The sequence below is a fragment of the Zingiber officinale genome, chromosome 9B (genome assembly GCF_018446385.1).
Source record: "Zingiber officinale cultivar Zhangliang chromosome 9B, Zo_v1.1, whole genome shotgun sequence".
Taxonomy (NCBI): Eukaryota; Viridiplantae; Streptophyta; class Magnoliopsida; order Zingiberales; family Zingiberaceae; genus Zingiber; species Zingiber officinale.
Window position 1 is genome coordinate 4,724,852 of NC_056003.1, and position 27,805 is coordinate 4,752,656.

Here is a 27,805-nt window from a genome sequence, read left to right on the forward strand (position 1 = left end):
CTCCTTTCAGCTGCTGTGCAGAGTCGTCATCCTATTATGCCTGCATGGCATTCCTCTTACTCCTCGACTCTTCCATTATTTTTATTATCCCAAATTGTCCGAGCCGGAGACCTTCTTATTCCAAGCCCGAGTGGGCTTGGTCTTTTACAATAAGATGTCGTCCTCCAATAAACATTGAAGGGAATACTTTTTTTTTTTTTTTTTATCAAATTCCCCGATTAGCCCGATTTTCCTACTAGATGGAAGCTAGAGGTTGCAAATCCACCGTCACTCGGCAGGTATAAGAGTCAATCAGACTATCTTCAGGCGGCTAGTAGATTGGCTAGCCAGAAGTACGATATCCACAAGCTGTTGCTGAAGGGGGTCCTCTACGTATTCGGCCTGAGCCCGATCGGCACAAGGCTTCCGTCCATCCTAGGTACGCTCTTTCTTGGTCTAATTTTTGAATCTAACTGATTTTTCCTTCTCTTGTGTAGCCCAAGTCATGTTGCGTGCACGTCTGGCTGGCAAAGCCAAACTCGCGGACGTAGAGATCAATGTTGCAGTCGTGGCTGAGTTGGAGATCGGCGTTATGCAGCCGATCGGCCCACAAGAAGACCCACTTGGAGAGAGCGAGGGAGCACCAACCCTAGTGAGTGAAGGGAGAGCCAGCCGGATGCCTAGCGGTGGAGTGGTTGGTGCATCGGATCTTCCCTCCGCACGGCTGCCGGTGATTCCGGTAGAGAGGGTGTCAGACTCGGCCTCTTCCAAGAAACCACTGATAAGACGAAAGAGGCGCCGGACAGAGACTGCATCGCGATCCGCTTCCTCCATTGTGCGGTCTCCCATTAGAACTAGCCCGCACCATCCTTCCACCAAGCGGGTTGAAACCTCGATGCCAACTCCCACTACGGCGACCGTTCCCCCTACATCATCGGATCGGACACCATTCCTATCCGGTCTGCCATAGGGAACCATTTGCGCGCTTCTTTCTTGTAACAGCCGAAGATTCAAAAGTCTGGCATCCGGCCGACGTCAACATCTCGACCATCTAGTAGAGAGACCTCAGCCCAATCAACCCCAAGTGGCTGGCGCCACTTAATGACGGTTATCCATCTTCCGACTGAGGAATGACGTGAGTCAGATGGTGCTGAATCCCGAGCACTCGAGCACCAGATAATCATTCAGGGGCCGCTCGCCCAGATATGGGCTGATACTAGAGCCCGTGCAGCGGTCATGCCACCAGGGGCACTTGCGGACATCCATACCCAGATGTCTACTAGGATAAGTTTTTGTATGCTCTTAATTTATCTCCGATCGATTCTTATAATATTCTGATTCCTCGCAGTATTTGGTAGAGAGTCTACCCATGTGCCAATAACTTACATTTTTGGAGCAAGAAGTCAAGCAGCTGAGGGCGCCGAGAGATCAATCATCTACTTCTCAGGCGCAACTAGAGCAGATTAACGCTGAGATGGCTCAACTAAGAGCCGATCTGGCTAAGAGCGCCGAACAACTGGAGGCGGAGAAAGGAAAAAATGCCAAGAAGGCCACCCAAATAGCTCAGCTTAATAAATAGGCCAACGCCTTTGAATCCAAAATCCATTCGGCAAATACTAGGAAACTCCGGGCTATTGAAGATCTAGAGATCAAGAATAAAAAGTTTCGGATGTTGGTCCAGAACTTGAAGGAGGTTGAAGCCACACTGAAGGCCGAGAGGGATGGACTGTTGGTTGAGCAGACTACAACAAAGACCCAGCATGATGCCAAGGATGAAGAGTTGGTCCAGTTGAAGGAAGAACTCGAGGCCTCCTGAGTGGCCCTAGAGACTTTTCAGGGAGCCGAGTCGAGTCGATTTAATCTCATGAAGCAAGCCTATATCCATTCGGATGTTTTTAACAATAAGGTCGCCGATCGAGCTCTTCGTTTATTCGACCTTGCGATCGAATGGACGTTCGACCAACTTAGGGAAGGAGGCTACCTCCCTGCTGCTCTATCAAGTAAGATCATTAGTCGAGACAAGCTGACCGAGTCACTGCCTGGTGATATCTTATATTACCTGGAGTGAGCCTGTTGAGAGTTCTGGCTCTGTAAAAATTTTGAAGCTTTAATGAATGTTTGTCTATCTGGCCGACCTTTATATTCTTCTAGTATTTTAATTTTTTGATTCGTTTTTCATAAACTGTGGCCTCGTGATTCTTCCGATCGGCAACGACTTATTTACATAGCTGATCGATCCGTTTTGTTTTCAAGGCAGTAGATTGATTGTTATAGCGTCGATATAGGTTTAAGGTCGTCGCTTGACCGCTGACGAAGTCAGGGGTTTAGGGTCGCCACTCGACCGTTGATGGAGACAGGGGTTTAAGGTCACCGCTTGACTATTGATGGAGACAGGGGTTTAAGGTCGTCGCTTGACCGTTGATGGAGATAGGGATTTAAGGTCGCCGCTCAACCGTTGATGGAGACAGGGGTTTAAGGTCGCTGCTCGACCGCTGACGAAGTCAGGGGTTTAAGGTCGCCACTCGACCGTTGATGGAGATAGGGGTTTAAGGTCGTCGCTCGACCATTGATGGAGACAGGGGTTTAAGGTCGCCGCTCAACTGTTGATGAAGATAGGGGTTTAAGATCGCCGCTAGACTTTTAACTTGGCCTGGTCGACCCAAGAGTTTAGAAAGCTTTGATTTTTATTTATGTTGACCTTGCATCCAGAAGACATATACACAAGTACATTTATATTTGCTCACGCATCTCACCCAGGCCTATATGATTGAAGATGATTGACGCTCCACGACCGCTCGAGTCATCTCTCGTTTTCGTCTTTTAAGTAATGGTCTCCGAGTGGAATTTCTGTATGATCTTGTATGGTCCCACCCATGGTGCCTCGAGTTTGGTGACGTAGCCGACCGGCTTGATTTTCTTCCACACCAGATCACCAACCTGGAAGGACCTCAGGATCACCCTCTTGTTATCGTTCTGCCTCATCCGCTGTCGGTAAGCCATTAGCCAGACGACCGCTTTATCCCACGCTTCATCCACCAAGTCAACCTCTATTAACCTTCGTTCGCTGTTTCCCTCGTCATAGAGTTGCACCCGGTCGGACTCTACTTCGACCTCCACAGGATCCACTGCTTCTCTCCCGTACACCAGTTATAATGGTGTTATGTCGGTCACCTCCTTTAGAGTCGTGGGAAGTGCCCACCAGACATTTGAGAGCTCGTCGACCCAGCTATCTCCTGCGTGGTTGAGCCAAGTTCGTAAGCCTCTAAGGATCTCCCGATTTGTAACCTCCGCTTGGTCGTTGCTCTGGAGATAGGCGACTAAAGTGAAGGCCTGCTGGATGTCATAGTCTTCGCACCACTCCCTGATCTTCTAACCCGCGAACTGCCTCCCATTATTCGAGACCAGCCGGTAGGGGATGCCGAACTGACAGAGGACTCACTTATCATTGTCAAGGGTTCAGTCTCCACCCATATTTGAAAAGTAGTCTATAGCAACGAGGAGGAACCTTCGCTGACATGTCGCCATGGAAAATGACCCCACGATGTCCATGCCCCATTGGTCGAACGGGTAAGATACCGTGGATGACTTCATCTCTTCGATCGGTCGATGCAAAATATTGTGATACTTTTGGCAGGATATGCATGTGGCTGTCGTCCGAGCAGCATCCTCTTGGAGAGTTGGCCAGAAGTATCCGGCCAGGAGAATTTTTTGAGCTAGTGAACAACCGCCTGGATGGCTTCCACAAGAACATTGGTGCACTTCTTGCAAGATGTATGTTGCATCCTCTGGTCCAACATACTTGAGCAAGGGCCTAGAGAAGACTCTTTTGTACAGCTGATCGCCGACCAATGTGAATCGTCCGATCCTCTTCTTTAATAAATACGCCGCCTCCTGATCGGCCGGCGTACCACTCGATCAGAGAAATTCGATTAATGGTGTTCTCCAGTCACTCGGAATGGCAACTCCCTCCATTCGGTCAATGTGCGCCACCAGTAAAACCTATTCGATCGACTGACTGGTCACGACTATTGACAATAAACTAGCTAACTTAGTCAGTTTATCTACTGCTTGATTGTCCGATTGAGGAATCTTCTGTACGGTAACTTCTTGAAAATTTATCTTTAATTTCTCGAAGTCTTCTGCATATAACTTGAGTTGGGGGTTGCTAATGTCGAACGCCCCCACCAACTGCTGGGCGACCAACTAAGAATCCAAGTGAATGAAGACCTTTGTGGCTTCGACATGCTGCGCTGCTTGCAAGTCGGCTATCAAAGCTTCATGCTCAGCCTCATTGTTAGTGGCGCGATAATCCAACCGAACAGAAAGTTACATTCGATCTTTCCTTGGGGAAATGAGCAGGATACTGATCCCGCCACCTTGTCGGGTGGAAGAGCCATCAACATATATTCTTCAAGTTACTTCTAGATCGTCGTTCTGGATTTCTTTGACAAAATTAGCTAAGGCCTGAGTTTTTATCGTCGTTCAGGGTTGACATTGGATGCCAAACTTACTTAGTTCAGTTGTCCACTTGATCAGCCGACCAGATGTTTCTGGGTTGAGGATGACTCCTCCTAAGCTACTGTTGGTCATCACAATGATTGGATGGGAGAGGAAGTACAGGCGAAGTCTCTGAGCGGCTAGTACCAAGGTGTAAACTAATTTTTCCAGACCAGTGTAGTGGGATTCAGTGTCTTTCAATATATGACTTAAAAAATACACGGGTTGTTGCTCTTGCCCATTCTTTTTAACTAATGTCGAGCCGACCGCATTATTGGTGGATGACAGATAGATCTAGAGTGGCTCTCCTGCGCTCGGCTTAGCTAATATAGGTAAGAAGTTGAGATAATCTTTGAACTCTTCAAACGTCCGATCGCAGTCCGCATCCCACTGAAATTTTATCGCCCGACGCAGCACCTTGAAGAATGGTAGGCTCCTGTCAGACGATTTGGATATGAATCTGAACAGAGCAGTAATACATCTGGTCAGCCATTGGGCTTCCTTCAAGTTGCGTGGCGGTGGCATATCTTGCAGAGCCTTAACCTTGCTCGGATTCATCTCGATCCCTCGCTCAATGACGATGTATCCCAGGAATTGGCCGCTTTTGGTGCCGAACAGGTACTTGTTTGGATTCATCTTTATTTCATATGCCCTCAGAGTTTGGCAGGTCTCCTTGATGTCTGTGCAAAGATCAATAGTTCTTGGAGATTTTACTAATATGTCGTCGATATATACCTCTATGTTGCGGCTGATCTGCCATCGGAACACCTTATTCATGAGCCTCTGGTAGGTGGCGTCGACGGTCTTTAGTCCGAATATGACATTGTAGCATAATGTTCTGTCGGCCGTGATAAAGTTGACCTTTTCTGGATTTTCTCGGGCGAGCGACACTTGGTGGTAACCTTGATATGCGTCGAACATGCAGATTAGTTCACAGCCGGCTGTAGAGTCCACCATCTGGTCTATCCAGGGCAGCAGATAGAAATCCTTCTGACACACTTTATTCAGGTCACGGAAGTCTATACAGATCCTCCATTTATTGTCCAGTTTGGGGACCAGTACGATGTTAGCAAGCCATCTCAAAAATTGTACCTCCTGTATGTGGCCAACCTCTAGCAATTTCTCTATCTCTGCTCGGATGACCAAGTTTTGTTCCGTGCTGAAGTCCCTTTTCTTTTGTTTTATTGGCCGAGCGTCCGGTTGGACGTGTAACTCGTTCTGGGCCACCCTTGGCGAAATATCAGAAAACTCATGTGTTGACCAAGTGAACACATTGTGATTCTATCTGGGGCAGGCTACCAGCTCCATCTTTTTCTCCCCCTCTAGATCGACAGTGATGAAAGTAGTTGCTTCAGGATGGTTAGGGTGGATCATAACTTCTTCTTTTTCTTCGTAGACCAGCGTGGGAGGTTTTTCAATGATGACGTTCACGTCCAAGTGAGGTGTCTTTTGAGAGGCTCGTGCTTTCGTTTTGACCATCTCGACATAACAACGCCGAGCAACCAACTGATCTCCTTTTACTTCTCCTACTTTACCATCTACCAGGAATTTGATCTTCTGACAGTAGGTGGACACCACCACTCGGAACTCATTAAGTGTCGGTCGACCGAAAATAACGTTGTAGGCCAAGGGCGCATCTACCACTATGAAATTTGTGGTCCTTGTCCGTTTCAGGGGTTTTTCTCCGAGTGAGATGACCAACTTTATCTGGCCGATCAGCAACACTTCGTTGCCCGTGAAGCCATAGAGCGGAGTTGACATTGGCAGCAATTCACTCCAGCCAATTTGTAATTGATCGAATGCCTTCCTGTATATGATATTCACCGAACTCCCTGTATCAATAAAAGTATAATGGATCATATAATTAATAATTACCGCTCGGATGATTAATGCATCGTCGTGGGGGACCTCCACTCCCTCCAAATCCTTAGGCCCAAAGCTGATTTCGGGTCCTTTAGCTTTCTCATTAATGTAGCCAACGGTGTGGATCTCGAGCCACCGCGCATACAACTTCCTTACTCGGTTAGAATCTCCGCCGGTCGGCTCACCGACGATCATTCCTATCTCCCCCCGAGTGGCGATACTTTGATTCCCTTCTTCCCTTGCGGACGGTCTGGTCAGTTTGAAGGAGGCTCGGGCAGGGATTCGGTCCCTTTGTGGTTGGTGGTGGCGCGACTCGGTCGTCCTTTACGAGTTTCTTCGTTCTGCAGATCGGCTTCGGTGATGCCGATCCAGATGTGGCGATCGTTGGGGGTATCCGCGCGAAACTAACCTGCTAGCTGCCAGGTCGCAGCAGTCCCTGGTGTTGTGCGTCGTCGACTGGTGGAAGGTGCAAAATATCGGTGACCACCTCTTGCTTCTTAGATGAGCGACCGCCACTTGTTGTATGGCTTGTAGCCGAGTCTCCTGGTGTGGAGTGGCTCCCGACAGAGGCCCTTTAGGTGGTTGATGACTGCTCGATTGACGCCGTTCGGATGCTCTTGTGGGCTTGGCGGTCGTCTCCTTCTTCATTGCCGCCTGGACTTCTTCCACATTAATGTATTCATTAGCCTTCTTTTGGAGATGACCAAAGTCCTTCGGCGGTCGCTGAATGAGCGATCGGAAGAACTCTCCCTTAGTGAACTCTTGGCTGAAGGCGTTCACCAACACATCTGAGGAGACTGTTGGAATGACCATTGCCATCTGATTGAAGCGCTGGATATAAGCCCTCAGGGCCTCTGGGGGTCCTTGCTTCAGCGAGAACAAATTCACGCTCGTCTTCTAGTGGCGGCGACTGCTAGCAAAATGATATAGGAATGCTGCTCAGAAGTCCTTGAAACTGTGGATCGAGCTATTCGGTAATCGTTTGAATCATCGTTGTGCCGATCCAGATAAAGTGATAAGGAAGACTCGACATTTCACCCCGTCCTTATACTGGTGAAGGGTGGTCGTGTTGTCGAACTTGGCCAAATGGTCGTCGAGATCGATTGCTCCATTGTACTCCCCGATCGTCAACGGGGTATAATGATTCGGCAGAGGGTCATTTAGGATCCCTTCCGAAAATTTTTGATTGACCTGCTCAAGAGAATCATCTTCCTTCGGCGCTTTTCCCTTTCGTGCATCTCGCATGGGCGCCTCATCCGAAGAAGATTCCAGTCTCTATCAGCTCGGCTTCTTACTTTTGGGGGAGCCCATGATAGTGCTCGGTTGAAGGGGATTGGCGCAGTACGGGCATCCCCATAGGAGCTGATCGATCTCTTATTTGGCTCCCAAGCGGAAAGTTGATCCGCTTGATCAGAGCCGGTCCTAAACTCTGAAGGGTCCGGTGCAAAAAAAAAAAAAAAATGGGCCCTTTAAATTCAGATAAAAATAATAAAATCGATACTATATAATAATTCATCAACAGAACACATTAACTAAAATTCATAATAATGAAAACATTATATTCAATGTTGCTAATACTCAGTATTAGAAAATGAAAAAGAATTATTACAATTAACTATGAAAAACTGATCTTCTTGCAGTTTTATTTGCAAAGTCATCGATCAATTTTTCATAATTCAGTTTTTCTAAAAACTCACTCTCAATCGAAATCATAGCTAATGCATTCAATCTTGTTTGGGTCATGGTTGATCTCAAACAACATTTCAACAACTTCAATTTAGAAAAGCTTCTTTCTGCAGATGCGACAGTCACCGGAATAGTTAATAATATCCTGTATGCAATGAATGAATTCGGGAAACAATTCATTCTTTGCAAAAAAATTAGTATTTCACTTGCTGTTTTTGTTTCCTTTGGTAGAATATGTTGTATGATTTTCAGTTCTTGATATAAGTCATCTCCATCCAAATCTGAAACATCTTGTCTTGTACCATTTTTTCTTTGTAGTTTCCTTTCAAGATTCTTACAACGAGCTTTCAAGTCCTCATCCATCAATGAACTCAACTTTTCAGCTGTGAAAAGAAATCCAAAAAGATCTTCATATTCCTCATATTGCTCAAACCTTTTCTTCAATGACCCAATTGTTTGATCTACTATGAACAAGAAATAATGAACTCTAAAAGCTTCCTCAGCAGATTCTTGAGGTAGAGGTAGTTTCGAAGACTCATATGTAACCTCATCAAAATGCCTTTTTCTATATATTTGTCTTTTTTCAAGAAAAACGGGATCAATCTCTATTGTTGAAGTAAGTTCTTTTGCTGTATTGATAGCTTGTCCAAATCCAGATTCTCTATACTCTTCAAAAGAAGCAATTAACCCCTTAATCTTGGTCATAGCAACGTCAATAAGCATGTTTTCAGATTGTAAGTTTTTGCTAACAATATTAACCTTACCCAATATCTCATACCAAATAATCATACCCACTAAAAGCTCAAAATTTCCAAGTTCAAATGTTGCTAAAGACTTAGCTTCACTTCTTATTTTAGAGTCAGTGTCTTTTTTTTCTTCTACAACTTGAAGTAAAGCTTCTCTGATTTGTTGAGCTTGAAGTACCACTGCTTTTACACTTTCAGTACGACTTTCCCATCGAGTGATTGACAATGGCTTGAGAGTTAAACCTTTTACCGTTACATGATCTATCAAAATCTTCCATCTCTTTGTAGAATGAGAAAATATTGTATAAATCCGTTGTATTACTTCAAAAAAGTCTTTCGCTTTTTCACAGGAATTTGCAATATCACAAAGTATTAAATTCAAACAATGATAACCACATGGAGTATACAATGCTCTGGGATTTATATCCAACAATTTTTTTTGTACGCCTTGGTGCCTCCCTTTCATATTTGCCCCATTATCATATCCCTGCCCTCTCACATTATCAATATCAAGATCAAAACTCTTCAACACATTTTGCAGTTCTTCAAACAAGCCTTGTCCCGTTGTATCATCTACTTTTAAAAATCCCAAAAAGTATTCTTCTACTTTCATTGGGCTTGTAGAAACATCAACACATCTTATAACTAAAGTCATTTGCTCTTGGTTACTAACATCAGGAGTGCAATCAAGTATTATAGAAAAGAACTTAGCTTTTTTAATGATTTCAAGAATAGAACTCTTTATTTGAGAAGCTAACATGCATATCAATTCATTCTGAATTTTGTGGCTAAGATAATGATGATGTATATTTCTTTCAATATGTTCCCTCATCACTGAGTCCCACTCAGCAATCATCTCAACAGCAACCATAAAATTTCCATTGTTATCATCATAAAGTTTCTCATTACTACCACGAAATGCTATATTTTGTTTAGCCAAAAATTTCACAAGTGAAATTAATCGATGTAATACCTTCCTCCAATGCTCTTTTGCCTTCTTGATTTGATCTTGAATAGCATGATCAATTGTTGTACCCTTCATTAACCTGATACGCAACTCAGACCAACTAACATAATAATTGATATGCTCAATACTTGTCTCATGTTCTTTAAGTCTGCTACTAAGATGCCCCCAATCACAGTATCCCTCATTTGCTAGTTGACTTGGTTGAGGCCCCCTTTTGAACAACTTGCAACAAAAATAAAATGCTTTATCAAGTGCTTGTGAGTAGACCAACCAATCTCTATGGTGCTTTTGACCATTTGGCAAAATCCGAGTATAGAAATCTGAAGAGAATCGTCTATTTGATTTATCTTTGGGACCTTTCCCTGTTAATACATCTCTTATAGGGCCCTTTTCCACTAATTGATCATTCCACTTGGGATCTAAATTCTCCCAATTTTTAGGATCAAAAATGTCAAGTGGAATTGATGAACTTGGTTCTTCATTCACTTCATTAATAACATCATTATCACTTTTAGAATAATTATTTTTAAAGTCTAAGTCATCACCACTTTCATTGTCTTCAATCTCATTCACATCTCCCTCTATATCATTTTCAATGGCTAAGCCTTCATGTAATTCATTATCATTGTTTTCTTGTTTTTCTTCATTAACCAAATCTTCAAGTGATGAATTTTTCGATTCTTTGACAATAGATCTGTCAATTGCCCCTCTTTGAGACTCAATAAATTCTTCAACTCTTTTTCTTTTTTTTCCGCTTATCATGTCCTCATAGATACTTCCTAGTATCAGACATTCTAATTTTCTACAAAAAAAAAAAAATCAAAAGACATTCTAATTTTCTACAAAAAAAAAATCAACATATGAGAAGTAACTTTGTAGATAACATATCAACATTTATCATGGACATGGAAGAAAACAACATGCTAATTGCTAATTAAAACATATGAGAAGAACAAATATGATTCATATGAAGATACAATAGTCCAAATAGAGGGGAAATTGGAAGAATTGAAAATCAAAAAATTTACCTTGATTATCTTGTGAAAATTCTTAAAGTTTAGCCTAACAAGAGATGCCTCTAAAAAAATTGTAAAACTGCAATACTGCATCATCAATAAGAAGAAAGGAATTGCATAACTTTAACTTATAAGTATGCTGTAACAAAAGAAAATCAAATATTTGCATGATTATGCATGCTAATTGCATGTCATACTACAATGGAACATGTAAATAATTAGCTTTATTTAACAGGTAATATTAGTATGTGTCGAAATTAGAAAAAGGCGAACAGCAAAAGCAAAAGCAAAAGCAGAAAAATATCCGTGCATGAGCTGACTTGATTTAATTGTTGACCTTGAGCCTTCGAAGTTCGGACTTCGGCGAACAACAAAACTGCAAAAGCAGAAATTAGACAAAGGCAAACAGCAAAAGCAAAAGCAAAAGTAGAAAAATATCAGTGCATGTGCTGAGTGCTGACCTGATTTAATTGTTGACCATGTCTCTGTTGAGCCTTCGAAGTTCGGCGAACAACAAAAGTAGAAAAAGGCGGCACCTTTAGGTTTAGTTAGCGAAGATGGAGGAAGAAGTATCGTTATTTTTTTTTTGGCACTTTTACAAAAAAGCCCATAGTAGTTTATAATTTATAAGTAGGTCCTAAAATATAAAAAAAAAAATTGGGCCCTCTAAGAAATGGGGCCCTGTGCGTCAGCCCCACATTGACCGCATCAGGGCCGGTTCTGCGCTTGATCTTCTCTTTCTCTTTCAGTATGTCGACCTGCTGTAGAGGCAACATGCTCATGCGTTGGCCGATCAGCTAATGCTTGTTGCTATTGCTCCAATATATTCGTCACTCGAGCTTGTATTAGTGCATTGAGATCCTCTTGCGTCAGCGTCATTGTTGTGAGTCGTTCAACGTCTTCCATCTTCTTATTCGGATACAAGTCACGTTCCCACAGACGACTCCAAATTGATCCTGTACCCGAATGAAGGAAGCTGGAAAGCCGGCGATGGGTGACTACCGACGGGATGAAAATCTCAATCTTGCAAAACAAAACAAAACTAGGGAAGAGGTCCCTGACGTTGATTCTCTGACGCTCAAGTTAGAATCAGGAAGAAAAAATGAGTATTTGAGAAATAGATGAATCCTTTTTTTTTCCTAATACCTGGCGTACTCTTTTATACTTTTCTTTGTAATCATTTATCTGTCCTTATTTAATGATATTAATTGTCAAAGGAAGACTCCTTTGTCTTGACTTCTGTGTGTTAATGATAATTGGAGTGTTCTTCTTGATCTTAGCTTTTTCATATTTAGTGATGATTGACAAAGTGTACTCTTTTGTTTTCTCGTCTCTTCCTATGTAGTGTCATTCTTCAAGTGGCTCGCTTTCCTGTTGGACATGCTATCCGAGCGACTCATTTTTCTGCCTTCCGGAACAAACTGTGGGTTGGTCATTTGTCCGATCAGCCTATAATGTCTATTTGTCTGATCAGCCAAGTGATCCACTCGGTCAGGATCACCTGACCATTCCTTTATCGATCGGAATTGGCTAAAACTCTTTCCGCAAATGCAGATATTGACCACTTTAACTTTAATCCATACCGTGTCAACTAACCTATAACAAATAGACTTTTATCATCGTATCACGTACTATTAGTTATTCTTGCACTAAATCTGACCTCTATATATTATTTATACAGAACGAAATTACTTCCTCCAGTGATGCAAATTCAAATGTAAAATTTCTTTTTTCATGCACCATCTCTATTTTACGATCAACTCCACAAGCTTATTTGCATGCAACCCGTTCGATTTCAACGAGGTCATTTGCATGCAAGCCGCTCGGCATCAAAAGCTTCCAAGCATGCCGATCGGTTCCAAAAACTTAAATCAAGATGATCGACTTCACTGGTCATATTCCTATTTAGGGGGATAAAATTCGATCCAATACACATGGACAACTCTCAATTAAAAAACTGATCGACAAATTCCATTTGGCCATTCGGCAATGGACACTTCCGAATCGTCAAATTCGATTAGTACATTCAAAAGCTCCGGTCTGGGGCTCCCTCTTACGCTCGCCAATGAATAATTAAAATTCTCTTCATTTTTTCACATAAATGGTCCAGTCAGGTAGACTCTGGCCTCTTTTAACTAAATTTAAAGAAAAAAAATTGTGATACAATAATTTATCACGGGCTCACATGTCTACCAGATAAGTCAAGTGAGACTCAACAAAAATCATGCCAATCCTAAATTCTGCCAACCAAAAATACATTTATTCTACTCCAACAATCTGACGGCCCCAGTCCAAAACCTAAAACTACAGTAGCCATGACCTATCTCCCCTAAAAGATAAGTAATGCGTCATAAATGTATTGGAATGAGAAAACTCAGAATTTAAGAGGATATTTCATCCTTAGCAGTAAAATTAATATAAAATTAATGGGAAGAAGTAATCAAATGAGATACTTCATATTTTATGTGTAATTAATATCTCATCATCAGAATCATCTACAGCAGAAGGTATCTCCATATATCACAAAAGCAAGTGGTGTTCATCTCCATTTCAAAGTTCTCCTATTATTTCAATTCATTTTATTGTTATTGCTTCCGACTTAAGAGTCGGAGTACAAACGTCAAGTTATTTTCCGGTATTTTTATTTGCCGATATTTCTAGAAGTCGTGATTTTTTTTTTTTGACAACGATGGTCAAAATCTTGAATCAGCTCATCAGCGAGTCATCCTAAGCATTTCGGAGCAGGAACGGTTTAAAAAAAAAATATAAGGTCGTTGAACTGAAAGTCCATAATATGTTTACACAATCAATTGATCAAGTTCCTCCTGTGATCTTCTCAACGTTTGCTTATAAGGATCAATCGATTGAATTTATAGAATGTTGTCGAAAATTTGTCCTTCATTTGGCTTATTTGTTTAGTCAAAGGGTTTAATCGGACCGAGTGTCTATTCTGTCCGATCGAATTATAATTTTGATCAACTGGACTACTCAACCTAGATAGTTAACCGTGATATCTTCGAGCGATAAATAAATTTTGATTCTGTTAGTGTTGACTCATTTTAAATTATTCATCCAGATTTAGAAATTCGTATTTGATCAGTCCAATGGTTTGATCAAGTAATCTGAAGGATTCGGCGTTAGACCAGCTCAATCTGATAATCTCTCGATCGTGATGATCAACAATACTGATTTTAATGGTTGACCGTTCTTGGATTTTGACTATTATATCAGTCCATTTCCTTGATTTCGACCGGACACATGGGTCACTTCAATCGAAGCATCATCGGCTGACTTTCACGGGATAAGAATCCATGTGAGACACGCGTTTCCAAATGAAAATGTGGAACAAATCGCGCCACACAATCTTGTGATCATGAACTCGAACTGTATGTTCCTCTTTTTAAAAGCATCCATACCAATTTAGCACCAACACAATTATATGGAATTGAATTGCAGAGGGAGAGAGATCATGAAAAGATCTACACCAGAATCCTTCTTCACTTCTCTTCTCGTCTTTTTCTTTCTCACCACTCTTACAGGTGGAGTGCTCGGTAGATCTCAAAATAAAGGCTGCTCTTCCTCTTGCGGTATCCTTGACGATATCCACTACCCGTTCCGCCTACAAAGCGACCCAAAGTGGTGCGGTAAGTCAGAGTTTGAGCTCATCTGTGAATCAGGAAAAGATGCAGTCTTGCATAAGTTGTCATCTACAGACAAGTACCTGGTCACCGAAATATCATATAATCAATCGCAATTCAGGCTCGTCTATGCCGGTTATGTCACAGGTTCTAATAAATGCGTGCTTCCCAGTGCACACTTCCCCCTAGATACACTTCACCTCATCCAAATGTCTCTTTGGCCATTTAGTTCGACTGAAGATGCTAGAGAGCTTGAGTATGGTATGTTTAGAGAATGGGCTAGTTTTATGAGCTGCAAACAGGAAATTCATAGCGATCTTTACAAGCCCATCCATTGTCTTACTGGGGAGAATAGCTCGACAACATATGCCATCGTTGACTACGATGCATATGCAATACGCAACCTCAAGAACTCATGTAGATTCATTAACTTTTTACCAGTTGACAGAGATTATAGGTACAATTACAGTGATATATTCGATCTCCTAGCGAGAGGAGTCTGGGTTCCATTGGATTTGACAACCTTCAACGTTTTCGAGAGATGCTGGAAAGCAAGTTGGTAGGAAAATAATGTTTAATTAATCTTATCATGTGTTTTAGCCTTTTCTTACCAAATTTAATTCGTAGCCCTGCAGGTCACTTGCACATTATGTATACCGCGACTTGAACTCCCCTTACAACGTGATACTTATTCCCGTCTACGGCGAATTTGCTTTTTTAAGTTGCGTCTACTTGGGGGAGAGTGGTCGCAACCATAATCACGTTATCTTCGGTTTTACAATGGTCTTGGTCCTTGCAATAAATATAGCTCTTTGTCAGCTAGGTATGGTTTTACTTCATTGATTTTCCATCTGCATGCAGTAACACTACTTAGTCCAATCGCATAACTATAGTTTATTGTTCCTCATTCGCTTGTTACCACAGTTTGCAGATTTGTGATCGCACCTCTATTGATTTATGCATTCCTCGCATACAATTATTGGAAGACAAGAAAGCCCATCGACTCAGTTGAAAAGTTTCTGCAAATCCAGCAAAATCTAACTCCCACACGCTACGCCTACAGCGACATCATAGCCATGACGAGTCACTTCAGAGAAAAACTGGGCCAAGGCGGATTTGGTTCCGTGTTCAAAGGATACATTCTTGGTGAATTCCCTGTTGCCGTCAAGATGCTTGTCGGCAGCTCCAAGTTCCACGGCGAAGACTTCATCAGCGAGGTCTCCACGATCGGCAGGATCCACCACATCAACGTGGTGCGTTTGGTTGGGTTTTGTTCCGAGGGATCAAAGAGAGCACTCATCTACGAGTACATGCCCAATGGCTCGCTCGACAAGTACATCTTCTCTGCCAACAGGGGAAACACGTTCACTGTGGAGAAGCTCCATGAGGTGGCCCTGGGGATTGCCAGAGGCATCGACTACCTCCATCAAGGCTGCGACATGCAAATTTTGCATTTCGACATCAAGCCCCACAACATCCTCCTCGATCGCAACTTCATTCCCAAGATTTCAGACTTTGGGCTTGCAAAATTGTACCCAAAGGACCAGAACTTAATATCCATGAGCGTCACCAGAGGCACGATAGGATACATAGCACCCGAGCTGATATCGAGAAATTTTGGGATCGTATCAGACAAGTCGGATGTCTACAGCTTCGGAATGCTGCTAATGGAGATGGCCGGCGGGAGACATAATGTAGATTTGAGAGCTGAGAACACCAGTCAGGTTTATTATCCTTCTTGGGTCTACGACAAACTTGTTCAGCTGCATGTAAGTGAGAGCATCCATGATATTGAAGAGATTGAAATCAGTGAAATGGAGAAAAAGTTGTCCATGGTGGGACTTTGGTGCATCCAAATAAAGTCAAGTAGTCGGCCGTCCATGAGCAGTGTGGTGGAGATGCTTGAAGGAGACGTGAATGATCTACAGATGCCACCCAAGCCTTTCTTTTCTTCAGGAGAGCCAAGTCTAAGAGAATTAGAATTCTCCTCCACAATTTCATCTTCTGGAGAAGAAGAACTACATGATCAGCAGCATACTTTACGTCCCAACAATTCTGGATTGGCTTCATCTTCTATACAACTATCTGTCATCTCAGAGCATTCTTAAACTAAATAGGTGTATATAGTTCACCCTGTACTTACTAGAATTTTAGCCATCATGAGATTGGAAAGTAGCTATCTTAATAACTCTTCCGTTTAATTCTGATACTGTGCAAGACTAAAATTAAGGTGAAGTGTATAATCACTGCCCTCATTATATTTTTACGATATTACTAGCATAGCGCACTTTTTTAAGCTAAAAGTTCAACGGACTGTTCAGAGATGACAGATGGGGTAAACATGATTAAGGGTTAAATGAATGATACACAATATTTGATGCTTCAGCTCGTATTCCAGGTGACCCCTTCAAACATCTCCAAGCAAAGCGATGAACTTTAACACCGGGCAAGATAAAGAGAAATTCATCGTTTTCTAGATTTTATCAAAAAAGAAAAAATATTAAGAATTGAGGATGATTTATCAAAATTCTTATATATACTTGGATCTTGTCCGAAAATTATAAAAATAGAAAGTTGGGATGTGACTGCTGCATTGATTGAATCACACTCTGATTTGCAAGTACAAGAAACGTCAGTGCCGAGTTAGGGAAGCGGGCTCTAGTGTTGACCCTCTGATGTTCAAGTTAGTCAGCATCACGAAGAAGAAGATGAAACAATAGTAGCATAAGTGTAAATAGTGAATAATGCGTACCTACACCGGTATACGGATCCTCCTTTATATAATGTCTTGGTGGGCGATGTGCTCGCTTTTCGAGGCATGGATACGTTCTTCCATTGGTTGCGAACACGTTCCCCAATTAGTTCTAAATACGTGGTCATGGACACGTTCTTCAATTGGTCGTGGGCACGTCCTCCGATTTGTCCGTCGTACGATCTGCTTGTTGACCATGCGTCGTGTTGACGACACTATCTCCCAAAAGTATATCCAAAGACACGTCTCCTGCTGATCGCAGAGCGGGATAACCGCTCGGCTAAGTACTCCTCTGATTGGCCAAGTACTCCTCCGTTCGGAAGGACTCGGCTGCTCTTCCATAGGATGACGAGTTTCGATAGTATGTTCTTACCCAACCATAATAATGTTTCGGTCATCTCTAGGCTCCTTTGCTCTGTGATGAACTTTTGGTGATCTTGGATGCACAGGCGCTTCGCTTGGCCCACCTCTTTGTCGGTCGGGCAACATATGCCGGTCGGCCCCTGATGTAGGGCTCCGTTCGACCACCCTTTTGTGGGCCCGTCGGTCCTTTGGCATTGACCTCCTTGACTTTGACCTTGGATTGCTATCTTCCTCCTTTGACCCACACTTAGTGGGTCTCCTTTATCATCGCATCATAAGCCTTCCCCTCAAGTCTAGTCGAAAGAGGCTGCAAGTTCGACTAACTAGACAAGTAGTGCCTCGGATGACCTCCATCGATTGGATACTCTCCGTGCTCATCGATCAGATGAGCGCCCTGTGATAGTAGTTGACGTCCTCCAAATTTTTAGGAGACCATATAAATCTCTGATCATTATACTCGAGCACGTTACCGATGCCTTTTAATTAAGTAATGCTCCGCTATAACCTGCTGACGCGTGTCCCACTTTCTGCCGCCGTACGATTGACGTGATAGGTAGATATCCATTGGTGATGTGACAGGTGCCTTTTCAAATTCTACGTCCAGATCTTCTCCTAGTTTTATGCAACCCTTGATCGGACGGTTGTGGACGATCGGCCACGAAGTTTATAAACCTCCCTTTGCTCGCCGTTGTCTTCATCGTGTCTTGCATCTTCTTCTTCGAGCAACCTCAGCGACATTTCTTCTCCCCTTCTTATACGGCGACCTTTCTCAGTAAGGCTTTTCTCTTTTCCTTTGTTGAATCCGTGTGTTGTTTCTTCCTGATTCCTTCGTTTTTGATGGCTAGCTCTTTGCAACCCCCTGTGCTCGTCCCTGAGCTCTGTTATACTTCTACCGAGTCCAGGTTTGATGGGGACGATATAGAAAAGATGAAATCCACCTATCACTTCCCATCCGATTATCAAGTCGCTATTCCCTCCGCTTACGACTGGTCATACGAACCACAAGCCGGCTTTCTGTCTTTCTTTAAGGACTAGTTTAGTGCAGGTCTCCGATTTCCCGTTCATCCCTTCTTTTCTACCGTCTATAAATATTTCCACATCTCCCTTCATCAATTAATGTCGAACTCCTTTTGGTTGTTGTGTGGGGTAGTAGGCCTCTTTTGCCTTCACGACCTTCCCTTAACGTCTCAGGTCTTTCATTATTTTCATTACGCTAAATTATCCGAGCCGTGGACCTTCCTGTTCCAAGCCCGAGTGGGCTCGACCTTCTTTGATAAAATGGCGTCCTGCAATAAACATTGGAGGGAACACTATTTCTCCGTTCGTTTTCTCGAGCGGGCTGACTTCCCGACCGGCTAGCAGATGGAAGTGATGAAGCAACAATTGCTCGGGAGATACCGAAGCCGATCGGATTATCTTCAAGCAACCTCAAGCTTGGTCGGTCAGAAGTATCACATTTACCGACTGCTATTGGAGGATGTCCTTTACGTGTTTGGCTTGAGCCCGATCCGAACGCGACTTCCGTCCAATTTAGGTATGCTCTTTCTTCACTTCATCTTTGAATTTAACTGATTTTATTTTCTTTTTTGTAGTTTGCATCATGTTGAGGGCACGTCTTGCCGGCAAGAGCAGACTCGTGGATGCCATGATCAACACCGTAGGGGTGGCCGAACTGGAGAGTCGCGGCCTGTAGCTGGTCGACGACAGCGGCGACCATCAAATGAAACTACTGCAACTGACCATCAAATGAAACTGGAAGCCAGCCGACAGGAGCTGGGGATTTTAAAAGTGGAATTGGGAGCCACTCGAGAGGAGACGAGTTGGCTAAGGCCTTGGTGGAAGTCCAATACTATTTGGAGACCGCCCTTATCACAGTCAAGGAAGGTCAGTCAAGGAAGGTCAGTCAGCTAAAAGAAAAGAAATATCACATTGGCCTACAATTTCATATTAGGAAGGTCTCCACTGAATACCTTCCAAGCGGTGGTATCCACTTTTCATAAAAAATCAAATTCCCGGTGGGGAGCCAAGTAGGGGAGGTACAAGATGACCAGTTGGTGGCGAGAAAATTCTATATAGATATAATCTGGACTGACTCATGCAAGACTTGTCGAATTCAAGACAATGTTGTCCAAACTGTCCAAGAGATACTGATATCCTAAAAAGAGGAGAATCATGAAAGTTTATGGGTCTATCCCGATAGACTAGACGAGGTCATTCGAGTAGCTGTCAACCCCTTTTAGAGCTCAAACAAGAACTAATTGCATGCCTCTTACGCAATCGTGATGTCTTCCCACAGACGACGTTAATTTGATCATGTCCGTGAACGTCGACGAGTGAATCACTGGTAGGTTGGCTTTGTTGCCAACTTAATCATCAATTGCTAGATGACAACGAGAATGATGATATGGTTTTGGGAGCTTGCATGGGCAAGGGTAAACAAAAAGGAGGTTAGAATGAAGGCCAGGGGATTCTTCAGCGCAACCACTCCGATGCTCAAGATAGAGAACGAAGAATAAGATGAATATTAGCGTTTTGATATATGCAGGTGTGTCTATCTACCTTGGATGCTGGAAAGAGCTACCTTTTATAGGGAGACAATAGACTTTTTTCCTTCCATTCTGAACTTCTCGTTATTATTATTTAATTTATTAAATAATGCAAGACTTATTCATGTCATTGTCTTTTTTCTGAAATAATCTAAGATTTACGCAATGATTATCCTTTTCTCAAAATAATCCGAGATTTATCCTATGATTATCCTTTTCCTGAAATGACATTGCATCTTGACGTGTGTCGCTATGGAGCCGAGAGGCCTGGGAGCTAAGAGGCTAAAAAGTTGGGAGGCTAAGGAGCCGGGAGGCCTGAGACCCGGGAGGCCAAGGAGCAGGGAAACCTGGGAGTCGCGCACTGACTCAGCTTCCTTCTGTTGGAATTACCTCAGTAGATTTTACCAATCTTCTCTTTTCCATGTAGTGGTCATTGATCTCCGGATCAATGAATGTGGAGAAACCAATTCCAATGTTGATAGCATTATGTATTATGAGTTTTGAAAAATTATGAATTAATCAGTGGGATGCTATGCAAATTAATGCTCGTATTTGATGCACGATAGTTTACTTTGATTCTCGGAAGACATTAAATCATAACCTGATATATTTTTATAATTAGTTATTTATTAAATTGACTTTTTGATTGATATAAGTTTATAGTCAGAGATAAACAAGCCAAGTGATACCAAATTATAAAATTAGAACTCATTTCATTTGAGTTGATCTTGAAATGCGTTGAAGCGTGTTGAGTAGCCATATGACACAATATTAAAAATGGTACCGTTTTGACCTTAGGACTGAAACTTTGGACAGATTAAGGGAGTGTTTGGTAGAACATCTACTAAATACTTCTTAGATTTTAATTACATGGAAGTATTTTTGAGTGTTTATGAATGTCAAATTCTGCTTCAACTTATATAACTTTTACTTAAAAGATAGAAACATGAATTTGATATTTTTTTTGCTTCTGTTTTTTATTTATGGTCTAAAATTAAAAATTAATATTTATTTACTTAATAAATTTATCATTTTACATAATTATCATCACTTCCCAAATCATTTATAAAATTTCATTCATATTTTATTTTAAGTATTTATTTTTAAATAATATTTTATATTTTATATAATTTGCATTTTCAGAATTATATATATATATTTTTGTGTATTTATATAAATTTTATCATTTTAAATATTTTTTTATTAATTATATATATATTTTTTTCAAATATTCATGTTATAAAAAAATTATTTTTAATATGATATTAAAAATATAATAATAATTATATAAACATTATTGATGGTGTATCAAAAATATATTTAGATAATTAAAAAAATCAATTTATATAGTTTAAGGATATTATTATCATTTAACTAAAAGTTGAGTTTTTAAGCAATTGTTCATCAAACACTCAAATTTTACCTTGTATTTACTTTTGACTTTTATTTCCAAACACTCCATACTTTAGCTTCTTACTAATTTCCAAATAATTTCTATAAAATTCATTTTTAAATAAGCAAAAACTCTCTCAAACACTCCCTAATACTTTAAACTTTGAGAGTATGAAATGATTTTTTTTTTTTAAAATTTTTAAGGTCCCTACCTGTTTTGTATTGTATACCTTCCACTTCCAACAACAATTTGGGGACTTCCCTATCATGTAACAATGATCTCACTACTCTTCCCATTCATGAAAGCTAAGAGAAATATGCATTTGCAGTTATTTTATTAGCCATTTAGGAACCCTTAAATCCTACAGATATGATGATCTAAAAGCTAGATATTCTTAGTCCAATAAGCCACCATTGTCACTTTAGGCAGGTGATTTGCCCAAGATGAATAGTGCCTCTATGCTCATCAACCATATATCACAACAATTTATTTTTCTAATTCCAATGATATCTGTTCAACTTCTCCAATTCCAGGTTTCACAATCCCATAGGTGAGAGTTAATGCATTAACCAAATTAATAATAGTTCACTCATATGATCTTATCGTTTAAACCCTCCTTATTAGATCATAATTCCGCATGTGGGAATATGCTTGGGTGCCAAACTAGCTAGGTGTTGTGTATGAGCATCATTTAATTACATGGAAAGAACTAGTTGAAGTTGTAGTTAAAATGTGTGCTGTTGACACCTTTATTCCATTTCATGTCCGTCTCTATAATTTCACCTTAAACTTCAAATTCCTTTTCATACTATATATGTTGCTGTCTGTAGATATGGACTAGGAACAAGTGTGATTTCCTTAGCTGGAATATATTTTATTAATAAATTGAGGGCCTTCACTATCTATGTGCCATGTGCAGGCTATTCATAAAGGTATTAATATATTTGTCATGATAGTTAGATGTGAAGACGGTTTTTAATACAGATTCTGCTATTAGTTAGAATGAAATGATGAAATGTGGACCAGTCAGTATAAATAGATATTTAGGTTACGAGGATAAATATTTTTTGCTAAACAAATTAGGAAATCCTTTGTAATTCACATCTGACAAGGATCACCTGTAAGTTTCTCTGATTTCGTGTTTGTTAACATGAATGCTATGATATATTTGGCACAATGATCCCTTGAAATTGGTTGGTGGGTAGCTGATTTTCTTGGGGAATACTGATTTGTTAAGGGCTCACTTACAGCTTTAGTTGGAGAGTATCAGCCCATTTATACAGTGTTTAAAATAGGATTTTTTTATGCTGATTCAACATATTTTAGAAAACGTATAGATGTCTTCCTTGCATTACAGAATTTGCTGATCTGGATCAGTACTAGAATACTGGCAAGTCTTCCATGTTACACTTCCACCGGGACTAGTTCGCTCTGGTTGATTTATCCATCTCAACTTTGTGCTGTCTTTTTTTAGCTCGTCTTTGATCTTTTACTTGTAGAGAAACTCATTTATTGCCACATCTCTGTTATCCTGCTTTTACAGCCTATTCAAAGCTTCAAGTGGAACACTAGAAGACAGGTGCTTCTACTTTGGAGCAAGAAGATTACATTTACAATAACAGTGTATGAATGTAATCTGACAGTCTACCAAAGCCCGGTACAAATGGTATATAATTAACCTGCATGTGCCTCTGTTCCTGTGCACTTTATCTTAGGCGTTTGAGTCCATCTAATATACACAGATATTGGAGCTGAATATTACTGCATCATCTTCTGCAGATTCACTCCAAGCTCATCGATTTATTGATAATGTTCATCCATCACATTTACTCTAAAATTGTTAGATGTTGGTGCTTTCTTTCCTCATCAATGAATGTCTTTACAGTAATCATTGTTGTATAAATCATTTGCTATCGAAAAATTACAGGATATTAAATGAATTTAAATTATATTAAATTAAATTTACCTATTTATCAAGATGATCTAAACAAATAATCTCAGACTCTATCAAGATGATGTGAACAAATAATCTCAGACTGCCAATGGAGGTTAGTTTCTACCAAGTGTTGAAGGCAATTTGCACAGTAGCAACAAAGCGGGCTAAGAGGTCTAACGGGCAAGTCGGCCGAGCAAGAAGATCGTGCAGTCAGATCAGTCGGGCGGGTAGAGCGGCTGATCGGGTTGAGCGACCAAACAACCAAGTGGTCGGTTGGGCAGAGCAACGGAGCGGCCGAGCAAGCGGAGCGGCTAACCGAACAGTACGGTCGAGCGAGCGTGAAGCCGAGCGGTCGAGAGAGCAATGCGATTGAGTCGCAGATAGAGCACATAGTCCGATCGGGCAGAGCAGCCGTCCGATCAGAGAGACCGATTGAGCAGTTCGATCGGGCAGGCAGAAAGATCTACTAGGCAGATAGAGAGGCCGACTGGGCGGACAGAGAGACCATCCGGGCGGGCAGAGAGGCTAATTGGGCGGATAGAGAGACCGACCGGGTGGATAGAGAGGCCTACCGGGCGAGCGGAGAGGCCGACCGGGTGAGCGGAGAGGCCGACCGGGTGGACAGAGAGACTGACTAGGCGAGCGGAGAGGTCGACCAAGCGAGCGGAGAAGATGATCGGGAGGACGGAGAGACCGACCAGGTGAGCGACCAAGCGGACGTAGAGGTCGAGTGAGCTTGTGATCGGCCAGGTAGTGAGGCCGAGTGAAGCAGCCAAGTAACTAGTCGGGAGGAGAAGCCGAGCGTCTGAGCGGGCAAGCCGGGTGGCCGAGTGATCAGAGAAATTGAGCGGTCGAAGAATTTGAATGGACAAATGGATCGAGGTCTTCGAGAGTCGCAGTTTCCTTGAAACAGATTCGCCCCACCTCCGGCTGTGTTTAGAGGTTTTCTCGGATCATCTGTCTCCCAGTATACAATGGTTAACCGTGGAGCACACCAAGCATTGGTGGTCAAGGCGAACTGAGTGGTACCCGACAGCTATCACGGGCACTCCGCCGAGCAGGAGTTTGCACGACAGAGGAAGAGGGAACGTAGGTAGAGAGCTTCTGCTGCTTTTATGTGTGTATTTCTTTATCTATGATCGTAACCTCCTTATATAGAAACATGGATCAACGACAACGTTAATGATCGATAAATGATAATTACTCGCTGAGCTGTGAAACACCAGCGTTTTACTCGACCATTTTAATTCTGGATTAATCTTACTTTAATGTATTCATTACACAAGCAGTAAAAAGGTTTATATGATAAAATATTGGTTGTTCCACTTCGACAAATTTTGCCTTGATCGGTCCGACATTGACGTGCGCAGGTCGTGCTCACACACGAGTCAACATGGTTCAGTGCAATTCTGGTCCTAGATTTACACCCCTGTACACCCATGTGTGAGAGAGAGCCTCTCTCCATGCATTTGTTTACATCATCAATGCATGTGAATCAATATAAACCAACCAATATGCCTTGAAACTTCCAATATGGGAGTAAAGTCTCATTCACAATGGAACCTCTTTCCTCTTCCACCTCTTCTCCATTTACATCACTTATATCCAACAACCCCCCACATGAATCGAGATGGGTATGTGATAGTATTCAACAGTTGAGTCCAATATAGGACAAGTAGGTTTTATTCTTTGAACCTTCCTTTGTAAAGATTTGTTTACTTACTGACTGACAGTAGATACAATGCTCTTGAACTATTCTACTCTTTATGTAAGCATTGATATATATCACCCAAGACTTTTCCTGATACAACTAAGTTCTCATGAATGTATTCATTCTTAGCCATGAACATGCCTGGTTCTGTGAGAAGCTATAAGAATTGTGCCTCCAATTCTCTTTGAAGAAGCTCCACTGCTTTCTTACATAGGTGATCCCTCGAGAGTAGTCATCTACTCTTCTTGATCATTAAAAATCCATTGGCTTACCCTGGTCTAGTCACTGCTTTATTGGGCTATCCCCCACAGTGTGTCTAGTCAGTGTAGATTAGTTGTCCCTTTGAACCTAGTTCTTGGGATCTCCAGTCAGCATAGGTTAGGTGTCTTCTGCACTGATCGGTGACAACGACATCAAGGGCATCCCTCGCGATGAGCTTGCAACTAATTCTCTGTTTAACCCCTTAGTTAGCGAATTTGCTAGGTTATCTTTTGACTTCACATAGTCAACAACGATAACTCCCGTTGAGAGTAGTTGTCTAATGGTATTATGTCTACAATGTATATGCTTAAACTTACCATTATATAGATGACTCTGTGCCCGACCGATTATTGATTGACTATCGCAATTTATGCAAATTTCCGGCATAGGTTTCGACCATCTTGGAATATCTTCTAAGAATTGTCGTAGCCATTCAGCCTCTTCACCACATTTGTCAAGAGCTACAAACTCAGATTCCATCATTGATCTGGTTATTACCGTTTGCTTGGAGGATTTCAAGGATATGGCTGGCACCTCCAAGAGTGAATACATATCCACTCATAGACTTAAAGTCTTTTATGTCAAATATCCAACTCGCATCGCTGTATCCTTCGATCATAGTAGGATATCTCGTATAGTGTAGTCCATATTCACGAGTATACCTTAAGTACCTTAGTACTCTTGTTATCTCTTTTCAGTGCTCATTGAGATTACTCGTGTATCTACTCAGTTTACATACTACGTAGGTCAAGTCTGGTTGTGTACAACTCATCAAGTACATCAGACTTCCAATCACTCGAGAGTACTCTATCTGAGAGATACTTTTGCCTCAATTTTTTGATAGATATTGACTCGTATTTATTGGCGTTCGTGCCAACGCGGTATCACCCTTGGTGAATTTCTCAAGAATTTTGTACATGTAATGAGACTGACTAAGAACAAGTTCTTCTATTGTTCTAAGAATTTTGATTCCTAAAATCACATCAGCTAGGCCAATATTTTTCATGTCAAATCTTGAGTTCAACATATCTTTAGTGGATTTGATTATCTTATCATTATTTCCAATGATAAGTATGCCATCTACATATAGACACAAGATGACGTAGTCATTCTTTGTGGCTTTCATGTAAACACATTTATCATATTCATTAATCGTGAATCCACATTCCTTTATGATATTGTCAAATTTCTCATGCCACTGCTTTGGTGCTTGTTTTAAGCCGTATAATGACTTGACCAATCTACAAACCTTGTTTTTCTATCCTGGCATAGAAAATCCCTCAGGTTGTTCCATGTAGATTTCTTCTTCTAAATCCCCGTTTAAAAAGATTGTCTTTATATCTATCTAATGCATTTCGAGATTCCATAGAGCAGCTATAGCCAATAATACTCTTATGGAAGTTATTCTCGACACCGGAGAATATGCATCAAAGTAATCAAGACATTCTCGTTGTCAGTATCCTTTGATTACCAATATAGCCTTGTACTTATCAATTGTACCATCTGATTTCATTTTCTTCTTGAAGATCCACTTGCACCCGAGTGGTTGACTTCTCGGAGGAAGATCCACAAGTTTTCAAGTGTGATTTTGCAAGATAGAGTCTATCTTAGATATAATTGCCTCTCTCCAGTGAGGTCCATCAGAAGAGCGTTCAGCTTCTGAGTAATTTCAAGGCTCACTTTCCAATATGAAAGTGATAAAATCCGATCCATAGGATTTTTCTACCTAAGCTCTTTAGCTTTGTCTAAGCTCAACCTCCACTGGTTCCTCATCATTATCTTCACCTTGTATTTCATATGCCCGCTTTGAGGATCTAGCATCCTCTCGGGTCTTATACAGAAACACATGCTCGAAGAACAAGGCATTTCTTGATTCTATTATTGAGTTCTTGTGTATCTCCCGTATTTGTGACTCATACATAAAAAATCGATACGTACTGCTATTTTGTGTATATCCAATAAATATGCAATCAATAGTTATTGGTCAAGACTCTAAATTTAGAATAATATTGATTCCTCAAACAATATCATTTAAATTTACCAACACCTCAAAACACCATGAATTTTGCATGGCACTATAGCGTGGACGTATACAAAAATTCAAACATTTGTAAGATGAGGTTTTACCCATTAATTTTATTTTCTTGTCATCCTAACTATATGAAAAATAAAATTAATAGTTGGTATTCCTTCGGTCACACAAATAATAGCAATGACTCTGATGGGGAGGATACTATTAAATGCGCCTAAGTGTATACCATTACTTGATACTTTAGTCTATTAAATAGGATTGTGCCCCTTCAGATGGAGAAGATCATACAAACCTAAATAATTTCCTATAATCATCCATAAAGGAAGTTTGATTTAGTGATCCGCAAACAAACTCATCCGATGTGGAGGAAGACACTCAGAGCCAATGCGCAAGTTTGTTTGCATCACTTACAAACCAGT

General features: G+C 41.3%; 2 protein-coding genes across 3 annotated transcripts; one reads left to right on the forward strand and one right to left on the reverse strand.

Moving 5' to 3' along the window:
* Nucleotides 1–7,950: 7,950 nt before the first annotated feature.
* LOC122025180 (zinc finger MYM-type protein 1-like) lies at nucleotides 7,951–10,500 on the reverse strand. Its single transcript, XM_042583953.1, has one exon. The coding sequence runs from the start codon at nucleotides 10,498–10,500 to the stop codon at nucleotides 7,951–7,953; it is 2,550 nt and encodes an 849-aa protein (XP_042439887.1).
* Nucleotides 10,501–14,167: 3,667 nt separating this feature from the next.
* LOC122025685 (rust resistance kinase Lr10-like) lies at nucleotides 14,168–16,596 on the forward strand. 2 transcript variants are annotated; one of them, XM_042584523.1, is made up of 3 exons: nucleotides 14,168–14,951; nucleotides 15,028–15,215; nucleotides 15,317–16,596. In XM_042584523.1, exons 1-3 carry the CDS (start codon nucleotides 14,194–14,196, stop codon nucleotides 16,498–16,500), a joined length of 2,130 nt encoding a protein of 709 aa, XP_042440457.1. In that variant the 5' UTR covers nucleotides 14,168–14,193; the 3' UTR covers nucleotides 16,501–16,596. The 2 variants fall into 2 exon arrangements, with proteins under 2 accessions (XP_042440457.1, XP_042440458.1); XM_042584524.1 differs by having other exon boundaries at nucleotides 14,790–14,951; nucleotides 15,020–15,215.
* Nucleotides 16,597–27,805: the final 11,209 nt, after the last annotated feature.